General features: G+C 40.6%; 1 protein-coding gene across 6 annotated transcripts in view; it reads right to left on the bottom strand.

Annotated features, from left to right (window-relative positions):
* The window catches only part of LOC133553186 (MAM domain-containing glycosylphosphatidylinositol anchor protein 2-like), a 557311-nt gene that overhangs the window by 20126 nt on the left and 518982 nt on the right, over window positions 1-18203 (bottom strand). For all 6 annotated transcript variants that reach the window (XM_061901111.1, XM_061901109.1, XM_061901107.1 and 3 more), the window contains one exon: window positions 4652-4782. In XM_061901111.1, the coding sequence (XP_061757095.1) occupies window positions 4652-4782 (131 nt within the window). The remainder of the gene's footprint in view (window positions 1-4651; window positions 4783-18203) is intronic.

The raw sequence follows: 18203 nt of genomic DNA on the forward strand, positions 1-18203 counted from the left end.
CAGGAAGGGGAAGCAGTGCACTATCAACACCGTGTATGGTGCGGATGGTGTTCTGCTGACCTCAACTGCGGATGTTGTGGATAGGTGGAAGGAATACTTCGAAGACCTCCTCAATCCCACCAACACGTCTTCCTATGAGGAAGCAGTGCCTGGGGAATCTGTGGTGGACTCTCCTATTTCTGGGGCTGAGGTCGCTGAGGTAGTTAAAAAAATCCTCGGTGGCAAGGCCCCAGGGGTGGACGAGACCCGCCCGGAGTTCCTTAAGGCTCTGGATGCTGTGGGGCTGTCTTGGTTGACAAGACTTTGCAGCATCGCGTGGACATCGGGGGCGGTACCTCTGGATTGGCAGACCGGGGTGGTGGTTCCTCTCTTTAAGAAGGGGGACCAGAGGGTGTGTTCCAACTATCGTGGGATCACACTCCTCAGCCTTCCCGGTAAGGTTTATTCAGGTGTACTGGAGAGGAGGCTACGTCGGATAGTCGAACCTCGGATTCAGGAGGAACAGTGTGGTTTTCGTCCTGGTCGTGGAACTGTGGACCAGCTCTATACTCTCGGCAGGGTTCTTGAGGGTGCATGGGAGTTTGCCCAACCAGTCTACATGTGCTTTGTGGACTTGGAGAAGGCATTCGACCGTGTCCCTCGGGAAGTCCTGTGGGGAGTGCTCAGAGAGTATGGGGTATCGGACTGTCTTATTGTGGCGGTCCGTTCCCTGTACGATCAGTGCCAGAGCTTGGTCCGCATTGCCGGCAGTAAGTCGAACACATTTCCAGTGAGGGTTGGACTCCGCCAAGGCTGTCCTTTGTCACCGATTCTGTTCATAGCTTTTATGGACAGAATTTCTAGGCGCAGTCAAGGCGTTGAGGGGTTCCGGTTTGGTGACCGCAGGATTAGGTCTCTGCTTTTTGCAGATGATGTGGTCCTGATGGCTTCATCTGACCGGGATCTTCAGCTCTCGCTGGATCGGTTCGCAGCCGAGTGTGAAGCGACCGGAATGAGAATCAGCACCTCCAAGTCCGAGTCCATGGTTCTCGCCCGGAAAAGGGTGGAATGCCATCTCCGGGTTGGGGAGGAGACCCTGCCCCAAGTGGAGGAGTTCAAGTACCTAGGAGTCTTGTTCACGAGTGAGGGAGGAGTGGATCGTGAGATCAACAGGCGGATCGGTGCGGCGTCTTCAGTAATGCGGACGTTGTACCGATCCGTTGTGGTGAAGAAGGAGCTGAGCCGGAGGGCAAAGCTCTCAATTTACCGGTCGATCTACATTCCCATCCTCACCTATGGTCATGAGCTTTGGGTCATGACCGAAAGGATAAGATCACGGGTACAAGCGGCCGAAATGAGTTTCCTCCATCGTGTGGCGGGGCTCTCCCTTAGAGATAGGGTGAGAAGCTCTGCCATCCGGGAGAAAGTAAAGCCGCTGCTCCTTCACATCGAGAGGAGCCAGATGAGGTGGTTCGGGCATCTGGTCAGGATGCCACCCGAACGCCTCCCTAGGGAAGTGTTTAGGGCACGTCCAACCGGTAGGAGGCCACGGGGAAGACCCAGGACACGTTGGGAAGACTATGTCTCCCAGCTGGCCTGGGAACGCCTTGGGATCCCCCGGGAAGAGCTAGACGAAGTGGCTGGGGAGAGGGAAGTCTGGGTTTCCCTGCTTAGGCTGTTGCCCCCGCGACCCGACCTCGGATAAGCGGAAGATGATGGATGGATGGATGGAACTTTTGCCTGTCCCACTAAACACACCAATAAGCTTGTTAATAGATGTATATTAAAACTCCTTTGTTATAGTACATGGGGCAAAGCACAGTAATGGACATACCAAATGTTAATGTGACAGATTGTAGCCAAAGGCTAATTTCCATCTGCAGTGCACTGCAGGGTCATTGTATATAGTAGGGGTTCTTAACCTTTTTGACCACTATAGAGGAGACAGGGGACCACTCCAATATTAACCCTGCATTAGTGAACTTACACTTGATTTTGATCATAATCAATAATTATATCCAACCTACTAACAGTTTCCTTCCTTGTCAAATGATATAAAACCATGTGTTAATCACAAATATGTTATTATTAATTTAACAAATTAATATTAGGTTCGGGTCAATATTAGGCTTATACATTTCTGATCGTGGAAATGTATAAGAAACAAAAAAACAATGAGAGTGTCAATTGTATGTGGCTTGTATGAATGCATTTTCATGAAAGGAATAAAAATAAATGATGATGATGATGATGATGATGATGATGATGATGATGAGTTATGGCTACCTTGGGGAGGGCCGCTTCTAACGGGTAATATTTATAAATATACATGTATAATAGTCTCGTTTGCAGCGGAAATTTTGTTTATTATCATTTAAAAAGTTAAAGTGCCAATGATTGTCACACACACTACTATTTGTGGCGAAATTATTCTCTGCATTTGACCCATCACTCTTGATCACCTCACCAACAGTTTGATGGATAACTTGCTTAGAAATAGTAAGTATTTTTTTTTGATAACCAAAGAAAGAAAAGGCTTGGGATATTTTGCTGCATAACAAATAATAAAGTTTACAAGATACAGCAGGGTGCTAAAAAAAAATGTATTCCCATTGAAATCGCAATATTATATTTATTCCGCTTCTAAATCGATTCAAAATTGTCAAGAATCAATGATTTTTAAAAACATTTTTTAACGAAATATAATTTTTTTAATAATCTTTTTTTGGATTAAAAACATTAAAACATATTGCTATCTTTGTCATTACTGATACAGTTATTTAGCAAATTTTAATTGTTCCTTTTTTTAGTATATTTTTATGTTTTCTCAATAACTTTGTAAATTTTTAGTACCTGAAAGTTTGGATTGGGTTTGATTTAGGTTTGTTCTATTGTCTTTGATTAGATTAACATTCTGGGATTTTTTTAAATAAAAAAATAAACACATTTTTAAAAAGACATTTTTAGGCCAACAATATGCGTATAAATCATATTTCAGCAGCCAAGAGGAGCTTTTGTTTTGAAAAGATTTTTGTAGTGAAGTGAAGTGAATTCTATTTATATAGCGCTTTTTCTCTAGTGACTCAAAGCGCTTTACATAGTGAAACCCAATATCTAATTTTTACATTCAAACCAGTGTGGGTGGCACTGGGAGCAGGTGGGTAAAGTGTCTTGCCCAAGGACACAACAGCAGTGACTAGGATGGCGGAAGCGGGGATTGAACCTGCAACCCTCAAGTTGCTGGCACGGCCGCTCTACCAACCGAGCTATACTAAAATGTATGTATCAAATAATTTACAACAGGAAACGTGTTGAGTCAAATCGCCATCCCAAGAACCGGAATCAAATCGTGAGGTAAAGATTCCCACCTCTAATAAAATTGTAATATTTTTTTTTCTGTTAAAATTAAAAGAACAAATACATTTAGCTAGAAAGTACATTAATAAAGCACATTATTTCCAGTCTTTGAAGGGCCACGTTAAGTGAAGTGGTATGGCCCTCGGGCCTTGAGTTTGACACCAGTTATTTAAAACAACAGGTGTACCTGATGACTCCTAGTTAGTGAGCTGGTACTTTAAAACACAACGTGAAATGTCCCGAGTGTAGGCAGTGCTGTGAGGTTTCTCTGTGTAAATAGTGGCGAATACAGGAACTTTGATAAGAATGTTTTTTTCTTATTCATAAGACTACTGTACTTTTCAGTTATGTAAATATTGACTACTGTGTGTGAAGTCTAATAGGTTAAATTTTGTTTAAGAATTAGACCATCATGTTAAAATAAATGTTGTGATGATTGATAAAATGTGAATAAAGGATATTTATTTTTATTTATATTTATTTAACTTTTATTTTCTACTTTCTCCCTGAGAGATTGCTACCTTGTTGTGGTCAAGATCTACAAGCAGGAGCTTAGTCTTCAGGTGGGACACCCAAGTTTTACAGGTCTGAAGGCAGAGATGCCTGACAAAGTACAATCCTCTTCTCCATCGATCCTGATTAACTAAATGTTTGAGTGTACTAAAGCATGTGTAAACTTGATAGCACACACAGAGCTAATCTACTAAATGTGTGCAAAGTGGATTGCGTCTGTTAAGTGAGCAGAATGAGGCGTGCAATCTATTTTGCATCTCTGTCTTTATTAATATGCAATATATACGCTAGTCATGAAAACGGCCACAATACCCGGAGGATAAAATGGAAATGTCGAAGATGGAAAAAAGACGAAGAAACTGTTAATTTTTTGGTCAAGGGTGACTCAGGTGTTAACTTTAGCCTTTTTCCATCTCCTACTGATCAATTGTTTGGGATTGCATTGAGAAGCTTTGTCAAGAGCGAATGGTCAGTGTTTGACATTCAGCAGGAAAGCACAATTTTTTTCCACAACTGCAGTCGTAAAAACCTTGAAGAATAACCATGAAAAATAACAATGAAGAATACCGCTGTTGTATATTAATAGCCAGATGAGGCCTCTTGATGCCAAAGCGGGAGTAATATTGCCTCTTTGGCTGTGAAGCGTATGGATCCTGTCCACTTCCCTGCACAATTTCAAATAACGGGAAGAGCTTTTATCGATACACAGACCCTCAAGGAAGCCAATACTTCACCACATGACAATAAACAGAAGCCAAAGAAAACAACTTTTTGAAGAGTTACTTATCAAAGTGCTCCTTACCTGGAAAGACGCTGTGGGATGGACGCTCACTTTGGCCTGTTTCCATCGCTCCCCTTGGTTGCCGCTTAGCGACCACACCGGGCTGTCCGAGGTCATCTGGCCCTTTTGCTTCAGGAAGGCGTTTAGAGTTCCTTCAAGTGGAAAAACAATTAGCTTAGCAAGTGAGGAATGACAAACAGTTCTAGCCAGGGGCGTAGCACCAAATTCTCAGACCCAACATAAAAGACCCCTGACGGGACCTTTTAAGAGGCCAAAATATGAATTTAGATCATTATTCATCCAAATTAGTGTTGTAACGATACCAATATTTTGGTGCGGGTACTAAAATTATTTGGATACTTTTCGGTGCTTTTCTAAAAAGAGGGGACCACAAAAAATTGCATAAATGGCTTTATTTTACAAAAAATCTTAGGGTACATTAAACATATGTTTCTTATTGCAGTTAAGTCCTTAAATAAAAGAGTGAACGTACAAGACAACTTGTCTTTTAGTACTAAGTAAGCAAACGAAGGCTCCTAATGAGTCTGCTGACGTATGCAGTAACATATCGTGTCATTTATCATTCTATTATTTTGTCAACCTTATTAAGGACAAGTGATAGAAAAATAATTATTAATCTACTTGTTCCTTTACTGTTTACCTGCTTACTTCCTGTTTCTACATGTACTATCTACACTTCTGTTAAAATGTAATAATTACTCATTCTTATTTCAATAGGAGACTAATATACGTAAATGACATGCCATCAGCATGCCACTGTGAATTGTTCCTGTTTGCGGATGACTCGGCCCTGCTGGTATCCGGCAAGGACAAGTCACAGGTGGAACAAATCCTCAGTGCTGAACTCCTTAATATTTGCACCTGGCTCGCTGACAACAAGCTATCCATACACTTAGGTAAAACGGAATCCATCCTATTTGGGTCCCATATCAAACTTACGAAGGTCAGTGACTTCACTATAAAAGTGGGTGACATTGTTATCAACAGGAAGGATGAGATCACCTACCTAGGTTCCATTCTAGAGGCTAATCTTTCCTGTGATAAAATGGCAACCAAGGTGATCAAAAAGGTCAACCAAAGAACGAGATTCCTCTACAGAATCTCCTCTCTGGTCAACAAAAGCACCTTGAGGATTCTAGCGGGTACTCTCATTCAACCCTTCTTCGATTACGCTTGCACCTCCTGGTACCCCAGCACCTCCAAAACCCTCAAATCTAGACTCCAAACATCCCAGAATAAGATAATCCGGTTACTTTTAGACCTCCACCCCAGATCACACCTCAATCCAACCCACTTCTCCAAAGTGGGCTGGCTCAGGGTGGAGGACAGAGTAAAACAACTTGCACTGAGCCTAGTCTATAAAATCCGCTACACCTCCTTGATACCGAAGTACATGTCAAATTACTTCCTTAAATGACCGCCATAACCACAACACCAGGGGGAGCTCCACAAACCACGTTAAACCCAGATTTCGATCTAACAAAGGTCTTAACTCATTCTCTTTCTATGCCACATCAATGTGGGACGCACTCCCAACAGGTACAAAAGTAAGTGCATCTCTATATTCCTTCAAAACCGCTCTAAAACAACACCTCCAGGCAACTTCAACACTTTACTAATACCCTCCTCCATTCACATCCCAACTCCCCGGATTATAAACAACTCAAATGTACTTCTAATGTATATACTTGTTCTTATGCTATGTCAACTCACTATGTTCTCTGCTGGCTGTACATATTCTACTAAATAAGACCTACACTGTTTCAATGTCCACATTTCTCTGTTGATGCAATTGTTGATGACTGAAGTTCTGTTATCAACCAAAGCTCCTCATCCCACCCCCGGATTGTAAATAATGTAAATAATTCAATGTACATACTATCATGATTAACTTGTGTGATGACTGTATTATGTTGATAGTATATATTTGTACCATGAATTGATTAACGTGGACCCTGACTTAGTTGAAAAACTTATTCGGGTGTTACCATCGGTGGTCAATTGTACGGAATATGTACTGTACTGTGCAATCTACTAATAAAAGTATCAATCAATCAATCAATCAATATGAATGTTTTGGGTTAAGACTTTTGTCACACAACCAATTGAGAAAGTAAATTGAGGTAATGGTGTGAATTTTTTGGAGTGCATCTGCTGAGGGGTTAAGCCTCCCACTGTCTTTAAGAACTGGTGACACACCTCTCTTCCTGACTTTATTGGAGGGTCCTTGAATGCACCACAGTAATGTAAAACTTTAGTACATTTAGTGTGTTTTTACAAGGGCTGTTAAAACTAACGAGTTAACTCATGAGATTAATCACAAAAAAAATAGTGCATTAATCATGAGCATACTTAGATCAATCACGCAATTTATTATAACCGTAGAAGTTTTTTTTACCTCAACCGGTGTGCGGTCAGTGATCAGATCAATGCATTCGTCAGTACAAAGGTGAGTGAGGCGACTCCGACTGGTGTGATCACTGCTACATTTCACCCCCAAAATACAGCCGGGAAGAACTTTATATAAAACTGTTACAGGATTTTTTGCAAATAAATAAACATTCAAGTTAAATGTTTGAAAATTATCCTGGATGACATTTTGACAATACAATTGCATTTGTGTATAAATATCGGGGCTTTTCTTAAGCAAATTTTAATAATGGAAGCGAGTGATCACCTGTGATTAATTAATGATTAATCCAAATTCCAAAATGTGATTAATCTGAATAGAAAAAAAACACATAATTTGACAGGCCTAATTTATAGTTTTCTTCAATAATTTCAATATTGTTCCAAAATGCTTGTCCTGGATGTGAATGCTTGAAGATGATCTTAGATTACTTTATGATATCTGTGTTGAACCATTTTTCATTTTTGACAGGAAGGTTGGTTGGGAAGTCTTAAACAATTTTGATTAAATTCAAGCATCATTATTATTGAACTTTCATGTCTATTTATTTATAAAAAACATTTTATGTTGTTTTTTTCTTTTATGACAGACATATTTAAGGCATTTTTTCAGTGAAAGAACCTTTCAAACTTTACAAAAGCCCAGGGGCCCGACATCCCCAGCTAGTCCTACTGTCCCATGCCCCTGCTTCTACCATTGTTGCTTGTATCCTTAAATAGTATAATTATATTAACGAGGTCTCCTAAACTATATCATCACCTTTACTGGGATGTTCATATATTCATTCAGGTATTCACCTTTTGACTCCTGCATTTCCAATTTTCGTCTTCATCCAACATTCAAAGCCAAGAAGCGCCAGGGAAGGTCAAACTCACGTCAAGCCAAAGTGATGTATTTTTAAGTCCGGTGGGGTCTCTGCACTGAGGTGAATTATGCCTTAGCTCATAAAAGTTCAAATTAGTCACAATGTTGAAACTACCTGCTGTTTAAAACAGCTTCCTGGAAAACGACTTGATTCTACTTAAAACACTGTTTTGTTTTAGACTGCATCCATCCATCCATTTTCTACCGCTTATTCCATTTTGGGGTCGCGGGGGGCGCTGGCACCTATCTCAGCTACAATTGGGCGGAAGGGGGGGTACACCCCGGACAAGTCGCCACCTCATCGCAGGTTTTAGACTGCAATATTGTTCAATTAATGAAACCTGTTATGAATGTCTAGCTTGTGTGCTATTTTGTGCTTAGCTGTTGTGTGGCTACTAGTACCTGGTAGCCTACAGCCTACCATGTTTAACTTTTGTAAATGACTTCACTTAAATATGTGCTTATTGGAGGCCATCTAGATGTTAACTGGCTGTCCAGCTTTGCACAAGTAAACACGTTGGGGTGGAGGGCTCGCACTAATATCCAATGAAAACCGTAACCTTAGCCCTAACCTAAGTAATGAATAAAAATAATTTGAGGTGCTTACTATGAGTCTTGTCACACCGCTACCTCTCTATCTGGTTTTTATCTATCGTACCCCTGGGCCCTATTCAGACTTTATCAGTGAATCTTCAGAGTTTGTTGCTGATCTAGTGATGCATTCAGATAACATCATTATAATGGGGGATTTTAATATCCGTATGTATACCCCATCAGACCCTCCTTGCGTGGCGCTCCAGACTATAATTGATAGCTGTGGTCTCACACAAATAATAAATGAACCCACGCATCGGAACGGTAGTACGATAGATTTAGTCCTTGTCTGTGGTGTCACAATCTCCAAAGTTATGTAATCCCGTGCACTAAAGTAATGTCCCATAACTACCTTATAAAATTTGAAGTTCTGACTCATTGTCAACAAGCTACTAAGAAGTAATGCTTCAGCAGCCGCAACATTAATGCTGTCACAACTACGACTCTGGCCTATTGCCCTTGGTATTGGCACCATTCCCAAATGATGTAGGCTTCATCGATAACCTCACTAACAAATTTAACGATACCCTGCGCAACGCCATTGATAGTATAGCACCGCTAAAGCTAAAAAAGGTCCTTATAAGGTGTAACCCCTGGGTTACAGAAGAAACCAGAGCTCTCAAACTATCATGTAGAAAGCTGGAACGCAAACGGCCCACTTCCTGGGAAACTTATCAAGGAGTTTTTTGTAATATTGGGACCATCAGTGCTAAATATTATTCACTTACCACTTTCCTCTGGTACTGTTCCTCTAGCATTTAAAAAAGTGGTTATTCATCATCTTCTCAAAAGACCTAACCCCAATCCTGACCTCATGTTAAACTACCGTCCAATGTTCCCTTTATCTCGAAAAAAAATGTTGCACAACAGCTAAATAAACACTTAGTATCTAACAATCTTTGTGAACCCTTTCAGACCAGTTTCAGGGCAAATCACTCTGTAACAGTCCTCGCAAAAGGGACTTAAGTTCATCTATTGCGAACAATGGATTCTATTGCATCATCCATGCTGCTGCTACTTGATCTTAGTGCTGCTTTCGATACCGTCGATCATAACATTCTATTTGAACGTCTCAAAACACGTATGGGTATGTCAGACTTAGCCTTTTCTTGGTTTAACTCCTATCTTACTGACAGGATGCAGTGCGTCTCCCATAACAATTTCACCTCGGAGTATGTTAATGTAACATTCGGAGTTCCACAGGATTCGGTTCTTGGCCCCGCACTCTTCAGCATCTATATGCTGCTACTAGGTGACATCATACGCAAATACAGTGTTTGCTTTTACTGTTATGCAGAAGACACCCAACTCTACATGCCCCTAAAGTTGACCAACACATCAGATTGTGGTCACCTGGAGGCGTGTCTAAATGAAATTAAACAATGGATGTCCAGCAACTTTTTGCATCTTAATGCTAACAAAACGGAAATGATCGATGATTATGGGTCTAAGGCACTAAGGACCTTAACATTTGACAACAAAACAATTACACAAAGTGACTCGTTAAAAGGATCTCGGTATTATCTTTGACCCAACTCTCTCGTTTGAGTCACACATTGGGAGTGTTGCTAAAACAGACTTCTTTCGCCATATGATCGCTGAAATTTGTCCCATTTTGTCTACCACCGATGCTAAGATAATTATTCATGCGTTCGTTACATCCCGTCTTGATTACTGTAACATATTATATCCGGATCTCTCCATGTCTAGCATTAAATTATTAAAGTTGTTACAAAATACAGACTTTTGACAAAGACAAGAAAGTTCGATCATATTACACCTATACTGGCTCACCTGCACTGGCTTCCTGTTCACTTAAGATGTGACTTTAATGTTTTCACGTTGTTCCCATTGGGTTGAGTTTTTTCTTGCCCTGATTTGCCTTTGATTGCTGAACCGCTTGTATCGGAGATTTTATCACAAAGATGTGATGCCAGCCGAAATATTTAAATTCTTGTTTTTTACTGATATCGGAACTATATCCGACATCTTTAATGGATTAGGACACTCCTACCTAAATTAGCCAGAATTTCTGCCTGTGTTTAAAGATTATAGATAGTATATATCAGTTTTGAGACACTAGTGATTTAGGGCTATATAAATAATCATTGATTGATTTTTAATTTTCATTCACGTCGCAGTTTGTGCTGCCCTCAGTAGACTGCTTTCAACATTAAATATAGATCACATTTAATAAATAATGTATTAGGAGAGAATATACTCGCTTCATGGTGTTATTACACTAATGCCAATGCATTTGAATATTACATTTTTTATCGACATACCTTCAATCAATCAATCAATGTATTTTATTTCGGCAATCTTCACATAAAACAAAGAACAACAACAAGAAAAGAAAAAAAAACCCAAAACACTCATTTGAGCAATGATTGAGCCGAAAGGGTGTAGGTTGAAGCAACGCTTATATAAACCTACCCCATCACAACAAGAACAAGGTTCAAAATATATAAAATCTAAAACATGCTTCACTTATATTACTTTTTTTTTAAACAATATATAAGCAACATATATGTAGCACACGTCTCATATACACAGTTTAACATTTAAATCAAACATATACATTTGTACACATGTATATATATATATATATATATATTATATATACACAATTCATTTAAATTCCATATAAAGTGGTAATATATACATTTTAATATAACATATATGTATAATTATGAAATCATAAATTGTATTTATATACATACCTTTTTTTTAACAATCATAAGTAAGGGTGATATATTTATTTTATTTTTATTTTAATAAAATATGTGTGGAATATATGTTAACATATTGTTTTTTACATGATCAGATAATATTTAGGTTTAAAAATAGTTTTTGTCAAAATACAGAGGACGTATATGTTTAGTATGAAAGATAAAGTGATATATTGACAGATTAATTCCAGACTTTTGAGAGCCATGTAAAACAATGTGGCGATCTAGGTCTGGCCCACAGACCTTGATTTTTGACACAATTGCTGTAAATAATAGCTTTGGTACCGCATTGATTTTTAGTACTCATTCTAGGATAGAACAAAGAGAAGGTCTATAAAGGGCCAAATGGGACAAAAACAAAATACAACTAAAAAAAATTGTTTAAATGTGTCATTAATAAATGATAAGTACTGTAGTTTCTAGAACATCCATCCATCCATTTTCTACCGCTTATTCCCTTTTTTGGGGTCACGGAGGGTGCTGGCGCCTATCTCAGCTACAATCGGGCGGAAGGCGGGGTACACCCTGGACAAGTCGGCAACTCATCGCAGGGCCAACACAGATAGACAGACAACATTCACACTCACATTCACACACTAGGGTCAATTTAGTGTTCCCAATCAACCTATCCCCAGGTGCATGTCTTTGGAGGTGGGAGGAAGCCGGAGTACCCGGAGGGAACCCACGCATTCACGGGGAGGACATGCAAACTCCACACAGAAAGATCCTGAGCCTGGATTTGAACCCAGGACTGCAGGACCTTCGTATTGTAAGGAAGACGCACTAACCCTTCTGCCACCGTGAAGCCTGTTTCTAGAACAGTTTAACATAATTATTTATGAATTTAATTTAGTTTTGATTTCATTCTTTCGTGGTTTAATTGATTATTTTAAAATTCAAAAACCTGTGTGTGAGCGCTCTATGACATTTTTTATTCGTCAAATTCACCCGTCAAAGTCAGTAGGTGGGACTAAAAGGAATCTAGTCCAATTATCGCTTTTGTCTGAAGCATGGAACTTTGGAAATCTTTCAAAGAGGATACATTCGTACTTTTTTGTGACTTGGTGGTAGATATTTTAGTTCTTGTGGAGTACGTGAATGCGGACCTGCTGACCCAGAGCATATAGCGGTCGAAGTTGTCTTGAGTTATTTCAGCACCTTTAGACCAAGCTGTGGACCACCACCTCCGCTTGGACAAGTGACAAGTGGAAGAGCATGGTAACCAATCAAGTGTTAGAACCCGCCCACTAACTTTGACGGCTGAGTTTGACGGATAGAAGACATTTTTGAGTGCTGACAGGGCCAACTTGGACAAAATTAAATAAATGGTGAATGGTAAACGGGTTATACTTGTATAGCATTTATCTAACTTCAAGGTACTCAAGGCGCTTTGACACATTTCCACATTCACCCATTCACACACTGATGGTGGGAGCTGCCATGCAAAGCCCTAACCGGGCTTAACCCATCAGGAGCAAGGGTGAAGTGTCTTGCTCAAAAAAACAATGGACGTGACTAGGATGGCACTCAGGTTGCAGGCACGGCCGCTCAACCAACCAAGCCACGCCATCCTTAAAAAAAATATATAAAAATGGGACATAATATTAATAATAAATACATACTTTACAATAAATAAATGTGTCAATAATTAATTAAATCATGAAATTAATCATTAAATCATCCATCCATCCATCCATTTCCTACCGCTTGTCCCATTCGGGGTTGCGGGGGGTGCTGGAGCCTATCTCCGCTGTATTCGGGCGGAAGGCGGCGTACACCCTGGACATGTCTCCACCTCATCACAGGGCCAACACAGATAGACAGTCAACATTCACACTCACATTCACACACTACGGGCCGTTTAGTGTTGCCAATCAACCTATCCCCAGGTGCATGTCTTTGGAAGTGGGAGGAACCCACGCAGTCACGGGGAGAGTCACGGGAGCAAACTCCACACAGAAAGATTCCGACCCCGGGATTGAACCCAGGACTAGATAGATAGATAGTACTTTATTGATTCCTTCAGGAGAGTTCCTTCAGGAAAATTAAAAACTACTCAGGACCTCCGTATTGTGAGGCACATGCACTAACCCTTGCTCCACCGTGCTGCCCTCATTAAATCATAACATCAATAATTACTTTCAATAACAGATTTACGTGTCAAATTAAAATTACAATTAATTATTTAAGACGATTAATTTGTCTTTGTTTCCAGAGCTATCAGAGATAGTTCTTTTGTTTGTTCGCTGCCGCCTCAATTACGTCTCAATATGCTTCACTTTATCATATTTCTGTCTGGGGTAAGAAAAAAAAACAGTGCGATATTGTTTTACCGAGACTCGGTCTCAACCCAACTCCCCTCGGCAAGACCTCTTGTCTGGCACCGAGCTTTGATGTGAAACTTGGCGGATGATGACACCCTCAGCAACCAGTTCACCCTCGCTTCGTTCCAAATGCACCGACAGTTACTGCCAAGAAGGCAGAGCTGCATCGATGGTGGCGTCTTTGTCTCATTGCTGCGGAAGGAATGTGAGAATGTTCTACTCTACGTTCTTTAATCACACAACAGCTGTCTCCTAAGTGGGAGGTGATCTCCCGTATGCAACTTGACCTGCACTTTCATTTCAAAGAATTGTAAGGAATCTCGCCGATTCTGTGTTTGCTTTCAACTTGTCGTGTCAGTGGCATCGCTTCCTGGCGTTCTTTTGATCGGTTTGTCAAAAACGACAAAGGGCGACCGAGGTGAGGCGGCATCCTTCTTGCCGACACAAGGCTGAGACGGGGTCGGACCTCCCGCTACGTGCTTCGCTGTAATCTTATCAAGCGATACCACAGGCAAACTTTGATGTGCGGCTCGACAAATGGAGTGTGACCTAATCCCAGGTAACCGCCCGTCAGCTCGCTAAAAGCGGAAGAGTTTTCCTCTGAGCCTTCGCCACTGCCTCTCATCCGCATGTGGGCTCCCCTCCTGATCCGCCGATTGAGGCCCGGAGGACTTGATAATGACTCAACTGAAAGGCTCAAAAGCGGCATTGAGAAATCTCACACAGACATTCAGCAGACGTAATCTTGGATGATTTGACCTATTTGCCATCAAAACTCACGTCTACAGGTCGCGGTTATCATCGACTATCAGGCCTTAGCTGAGGGGCGGATTTTTCTCCCCGACCTGAGAAGCGGGAGTATTAAATGGAGCGTGGCTATACGGAGGATCTGAACTGGGTTTTCACGTCTTTGATTTTTGGCCCATTCATCATAACAAGCCGCAGTCTGGGTATAGAGCTTCGCCACAGACTGGGAAGGCAGATGGAAGTCTGGCTGGTGATCAATATGAGCAAAGTGGAAATGTCACGGCTTACTCAACCTCGGCATGAAGCCTGGAAGGAGCTTTCATCGCTACAACCACTTCTCTCTGCTCAGATTCTCCGTGGCTATTCTACCTTTTTCAGATGTTGGGTCCAGACCTTTCACCAGAAAGTTTAGGTTTGAGGTTAGCCAGTTTTTCCAAAAATAAATCTGCAGTGTGCCCTGATTAACGGCAGGAGTAGAGGTCAGTAAGGAAACATCTGCGGTCCAGAATAAATTATATACATACTCAACCCGAATGTTTCTCTTCTACTAAATGATGCCCGTAAAACTAGAAGGGTGCTCGATGATGAACAAAGAAAGGAAGAGTCTGCCAAAGTGGGTTGGAAGCAGGAACAGAAGGTTGGGGAGAGGATCAGGTGGAGGGTAGAGATGGCACTGATACCGCTTGTGTCTCACAAGAATACTGAACTAAACACAGCCAATTCCTCTCTGCCAGCGAGAGAAGAGAGCAGACGAGGCTCAAGTTCCTCTTTCAGCACAACAGCGGAACACAGGGACATATTCACTGACATGCTTTATTCCGGTTGGTGCGCCACTCTCAAAATCTCATTTTACGCGGTTAAGTGTGTGAGAGTCTAGTATGCAAGTTGGCTGTCAACTTAACACGAGGCCTGGGGAATGCAATGTTTTGGAGACCTCCGCCCCTGAATTTGAGTGTCATTATAATAAGTAATATTTAGGTAATATAAATCACACAAATCAGTCACGTTTTACTATCTGAGACCAAAAAAATGTTCATTGATTTAATTAATTATTAAAATAAAAAATACATTTGGAAATAAACGTTACCAATCGTCAACTGTCAATTAAACAGTACAACAATAGCATCAACCGATTAAATGACTAGCCAATTGTTATTCCCTCTTAAAATGTGTCGAGCTAGTCAATCTCAGCATCCTGTTAATGTAAGTCGTCCCTATGGTTACCAACTCCTAAAAAATATATAAGGGACAAACATGTTGGCAGAGCCAACCGACCGATTGTTTTCTCTCCTACCAGTGTGGGTATTTTTTCTCCTTCTTTTATATATGGGGAAAAAAATGTAATACTATAGTCAAACTAGACTTTATTTAGATGCATGTTTTGGAATATTAAATAAAAAACATGATAAACAGGTTGTTTAATTATTAATTTCTAGTGCAAAAATAACAAAATTAACAATAAAGTAAGCTCCTGCAGGCTATACCCTAATTGGCCTCAATCATTTAATTGAACAATAGATTAAAATTAACTCAAATACTTGGAAAATTTGCCATCTTTGATTGTTTGTTTTCCTTGTCTGTCGCCTCCAAACAGGGTAAAAGAGGAATCACTAAGTGCATTGCTCTCAGCATTTGAATGTGTTTGTTCAATAGCAGAATTAAATTAACGTATAGTGAATAAACTTGTTAGTCATGACACAAATGTATTGCGTTCGATCCCCAGCCTCGGTGTGCAGTTTGCGTGTTCTCCCCGTGACTGAGTGGGTTCCCTCCGGGTACTCCGGCTTCCTCCCACCTCCAAAGACATGAACCTGGGGATAGGTGGATTGGCAACACTAAATGGTCCCTAGTGTGTGAATGTGAGTGTGAATGTTGTCTGTCTATCTGTGTTGGCCCTGTGATGAGGTGGCGACTTGTCCAGGGTGTACACTGTCTCCGGCCTTGTGCAACTGGGATAGGCTCCAGCACCACCCACAACCCCGAAAGGGTAGACAATTGATGGATTTTATGATTACATGAGGGCTTAATTTGGTCTCAAAATAATGCTCCACTTGGTGAAGAAAACAAGCACTCAGAACGAACTCAGCCCTTAAAAATGATAAATGATAAATCGGTTGTACTTGTATAGCGCTTTTCTACCTTCAAGGTACTCAAAGCGCTTTGACACTACTTCCACATTTACCCATTCACACACACATTCACACACTGATGGAGGGAGCTGCCGTGCAAGGCACTAACCAGCACCCATCAGGAGCAAGGGTGAAGGGTCTTGCTCAGGACACAACGGACGTGACGAGGTTGGTACTGGGTGGGGATTGAACCAGGGACCCTTGGGTTACGCACGGCCACTGTAACATCATAATTTTGCACGCAAACCAAGCAAGCATGCCTGAAAGAAAGCACTTAGCTCGATACTAATTTACATTTGCAATGCCATATAAATGGGACCGTTTAGCATTGGTGATTTTACATGGCAATTTTCACACTTCCAAATTTGGTAATGAAAACTACAATCAAGGTGCACGTTACAATCAAACAGCCGGTGTGTAAAAAGTACGATACTTACAGTGTAAACACTGAGTAGGACTTAACAAAAGACAAGATTGTCATTTTGAACTGTACCATCTATTGATGAAATACTGATTTAAGTCACATTAATCATTACAAAAAACATTTAATCACTGGAAGTTATGTTAAATCTGCCTGATCACATTCAAAGATTTGGCGTATGTCTCTTCAGTTGTTACTACCAAAGTACCAAGATATAAGTTTTTATTGTGATAACTTATTTTTGTTATTGCATGTTAGAAATGACATGTGCTAATTTTGAAAGTAAAAATCAAAAAGATAATTGTCAAGATAGCCTAGAGCAGGGGTCTGCAAAGTGTGGCCCAGGGGCCTGCAGCTAATTTTTAAATGGCCCACTGTACATATTCAATAAAATATTGCCAAGAAACACGGACAGAGTGGCATGAAAGAGTAAATAGAATAGAAGCAATTAGTAACAAATAAGTTAACATTTTAAAAACTGGAGATTAACGATAAAAAAAATGTTTAGCTGATACCGATAACCGATTAACCTATTTATATCTATTGTATTGTAAATGTAGATATGACTAGTTTTTGCAATTTTTTTCTTTGCAGCAGGCCTTGGAGCAGCTTCTTTAGCAGCAGGCATATTTGCAGGCTTTCAAAACACTGCGGTAGCGATGCTAGCTGATAAGGTTTGATGTGTTGAAGAGCAATGTTTGCAGAACATTTGATGCAAATAGCACACACAATACCATTCTATGAAACAATTAAGAAATTCTACACAATTGACACCATGATTGTTTACAATGCAGTTACAGTGAAAAAGGTCATGCCTCATTTGCTCACTCTAGCACAAGTTTTTAGTGTGTTGTCCTAAGTTAAAAACGTTTGGCCACCCCCTCGAGGACAATTATAGTGAGTACTCTTAGTTAACTCTGCCCAGTTAACCAACTGGTTTCCTTTTAAACTGACTTGAAATTAAAATGTCTGCGTCGTTAAGCCCATAAATGTCAAAGGTGACATTATTGCTGAAAGAGTGCAAGTGTTCCTGAGTGGACAAAACACACCTGATGATTTTGGCAGCGGCCAGTAAAGGCCAAGCCAAAGTGTCCCTGCTGCACCACCACAGGAGACATAATGCATGATTACACCTGTAATCATCAGAAAACATGCATGTGCTAACGACAGGTATTCACAGGCTTAAACTCGGCTTAGTGATAATGTCAATTCTTTGGGCGGCCATTGTGTGCTGCCTGTGGCGGATTGCAACCAGGCTGCATTCTGGGGACATTTTACATTTTTGTTGGTGTGTAAAATAAAAACGCATTACCTTCGAGGCGTAGACTGGG

The sequence above is a fragment of the Nerophis ophidion genome, linkage group LG05 (genome assembly GCF_033978795.1).
Source record: "Nerophis ophidion isolate RoL-2023_Sa linkage group LG05, RoL_Noph_v1.0, whole genome shotgun sequence".
Classification (NCBI taxonomy): Eukaryota; Metazoa; Chordata; class Actinopteri; order Syngnathiformes; family Syngnathidae; genus Nerophis; species Nerophis ophidion.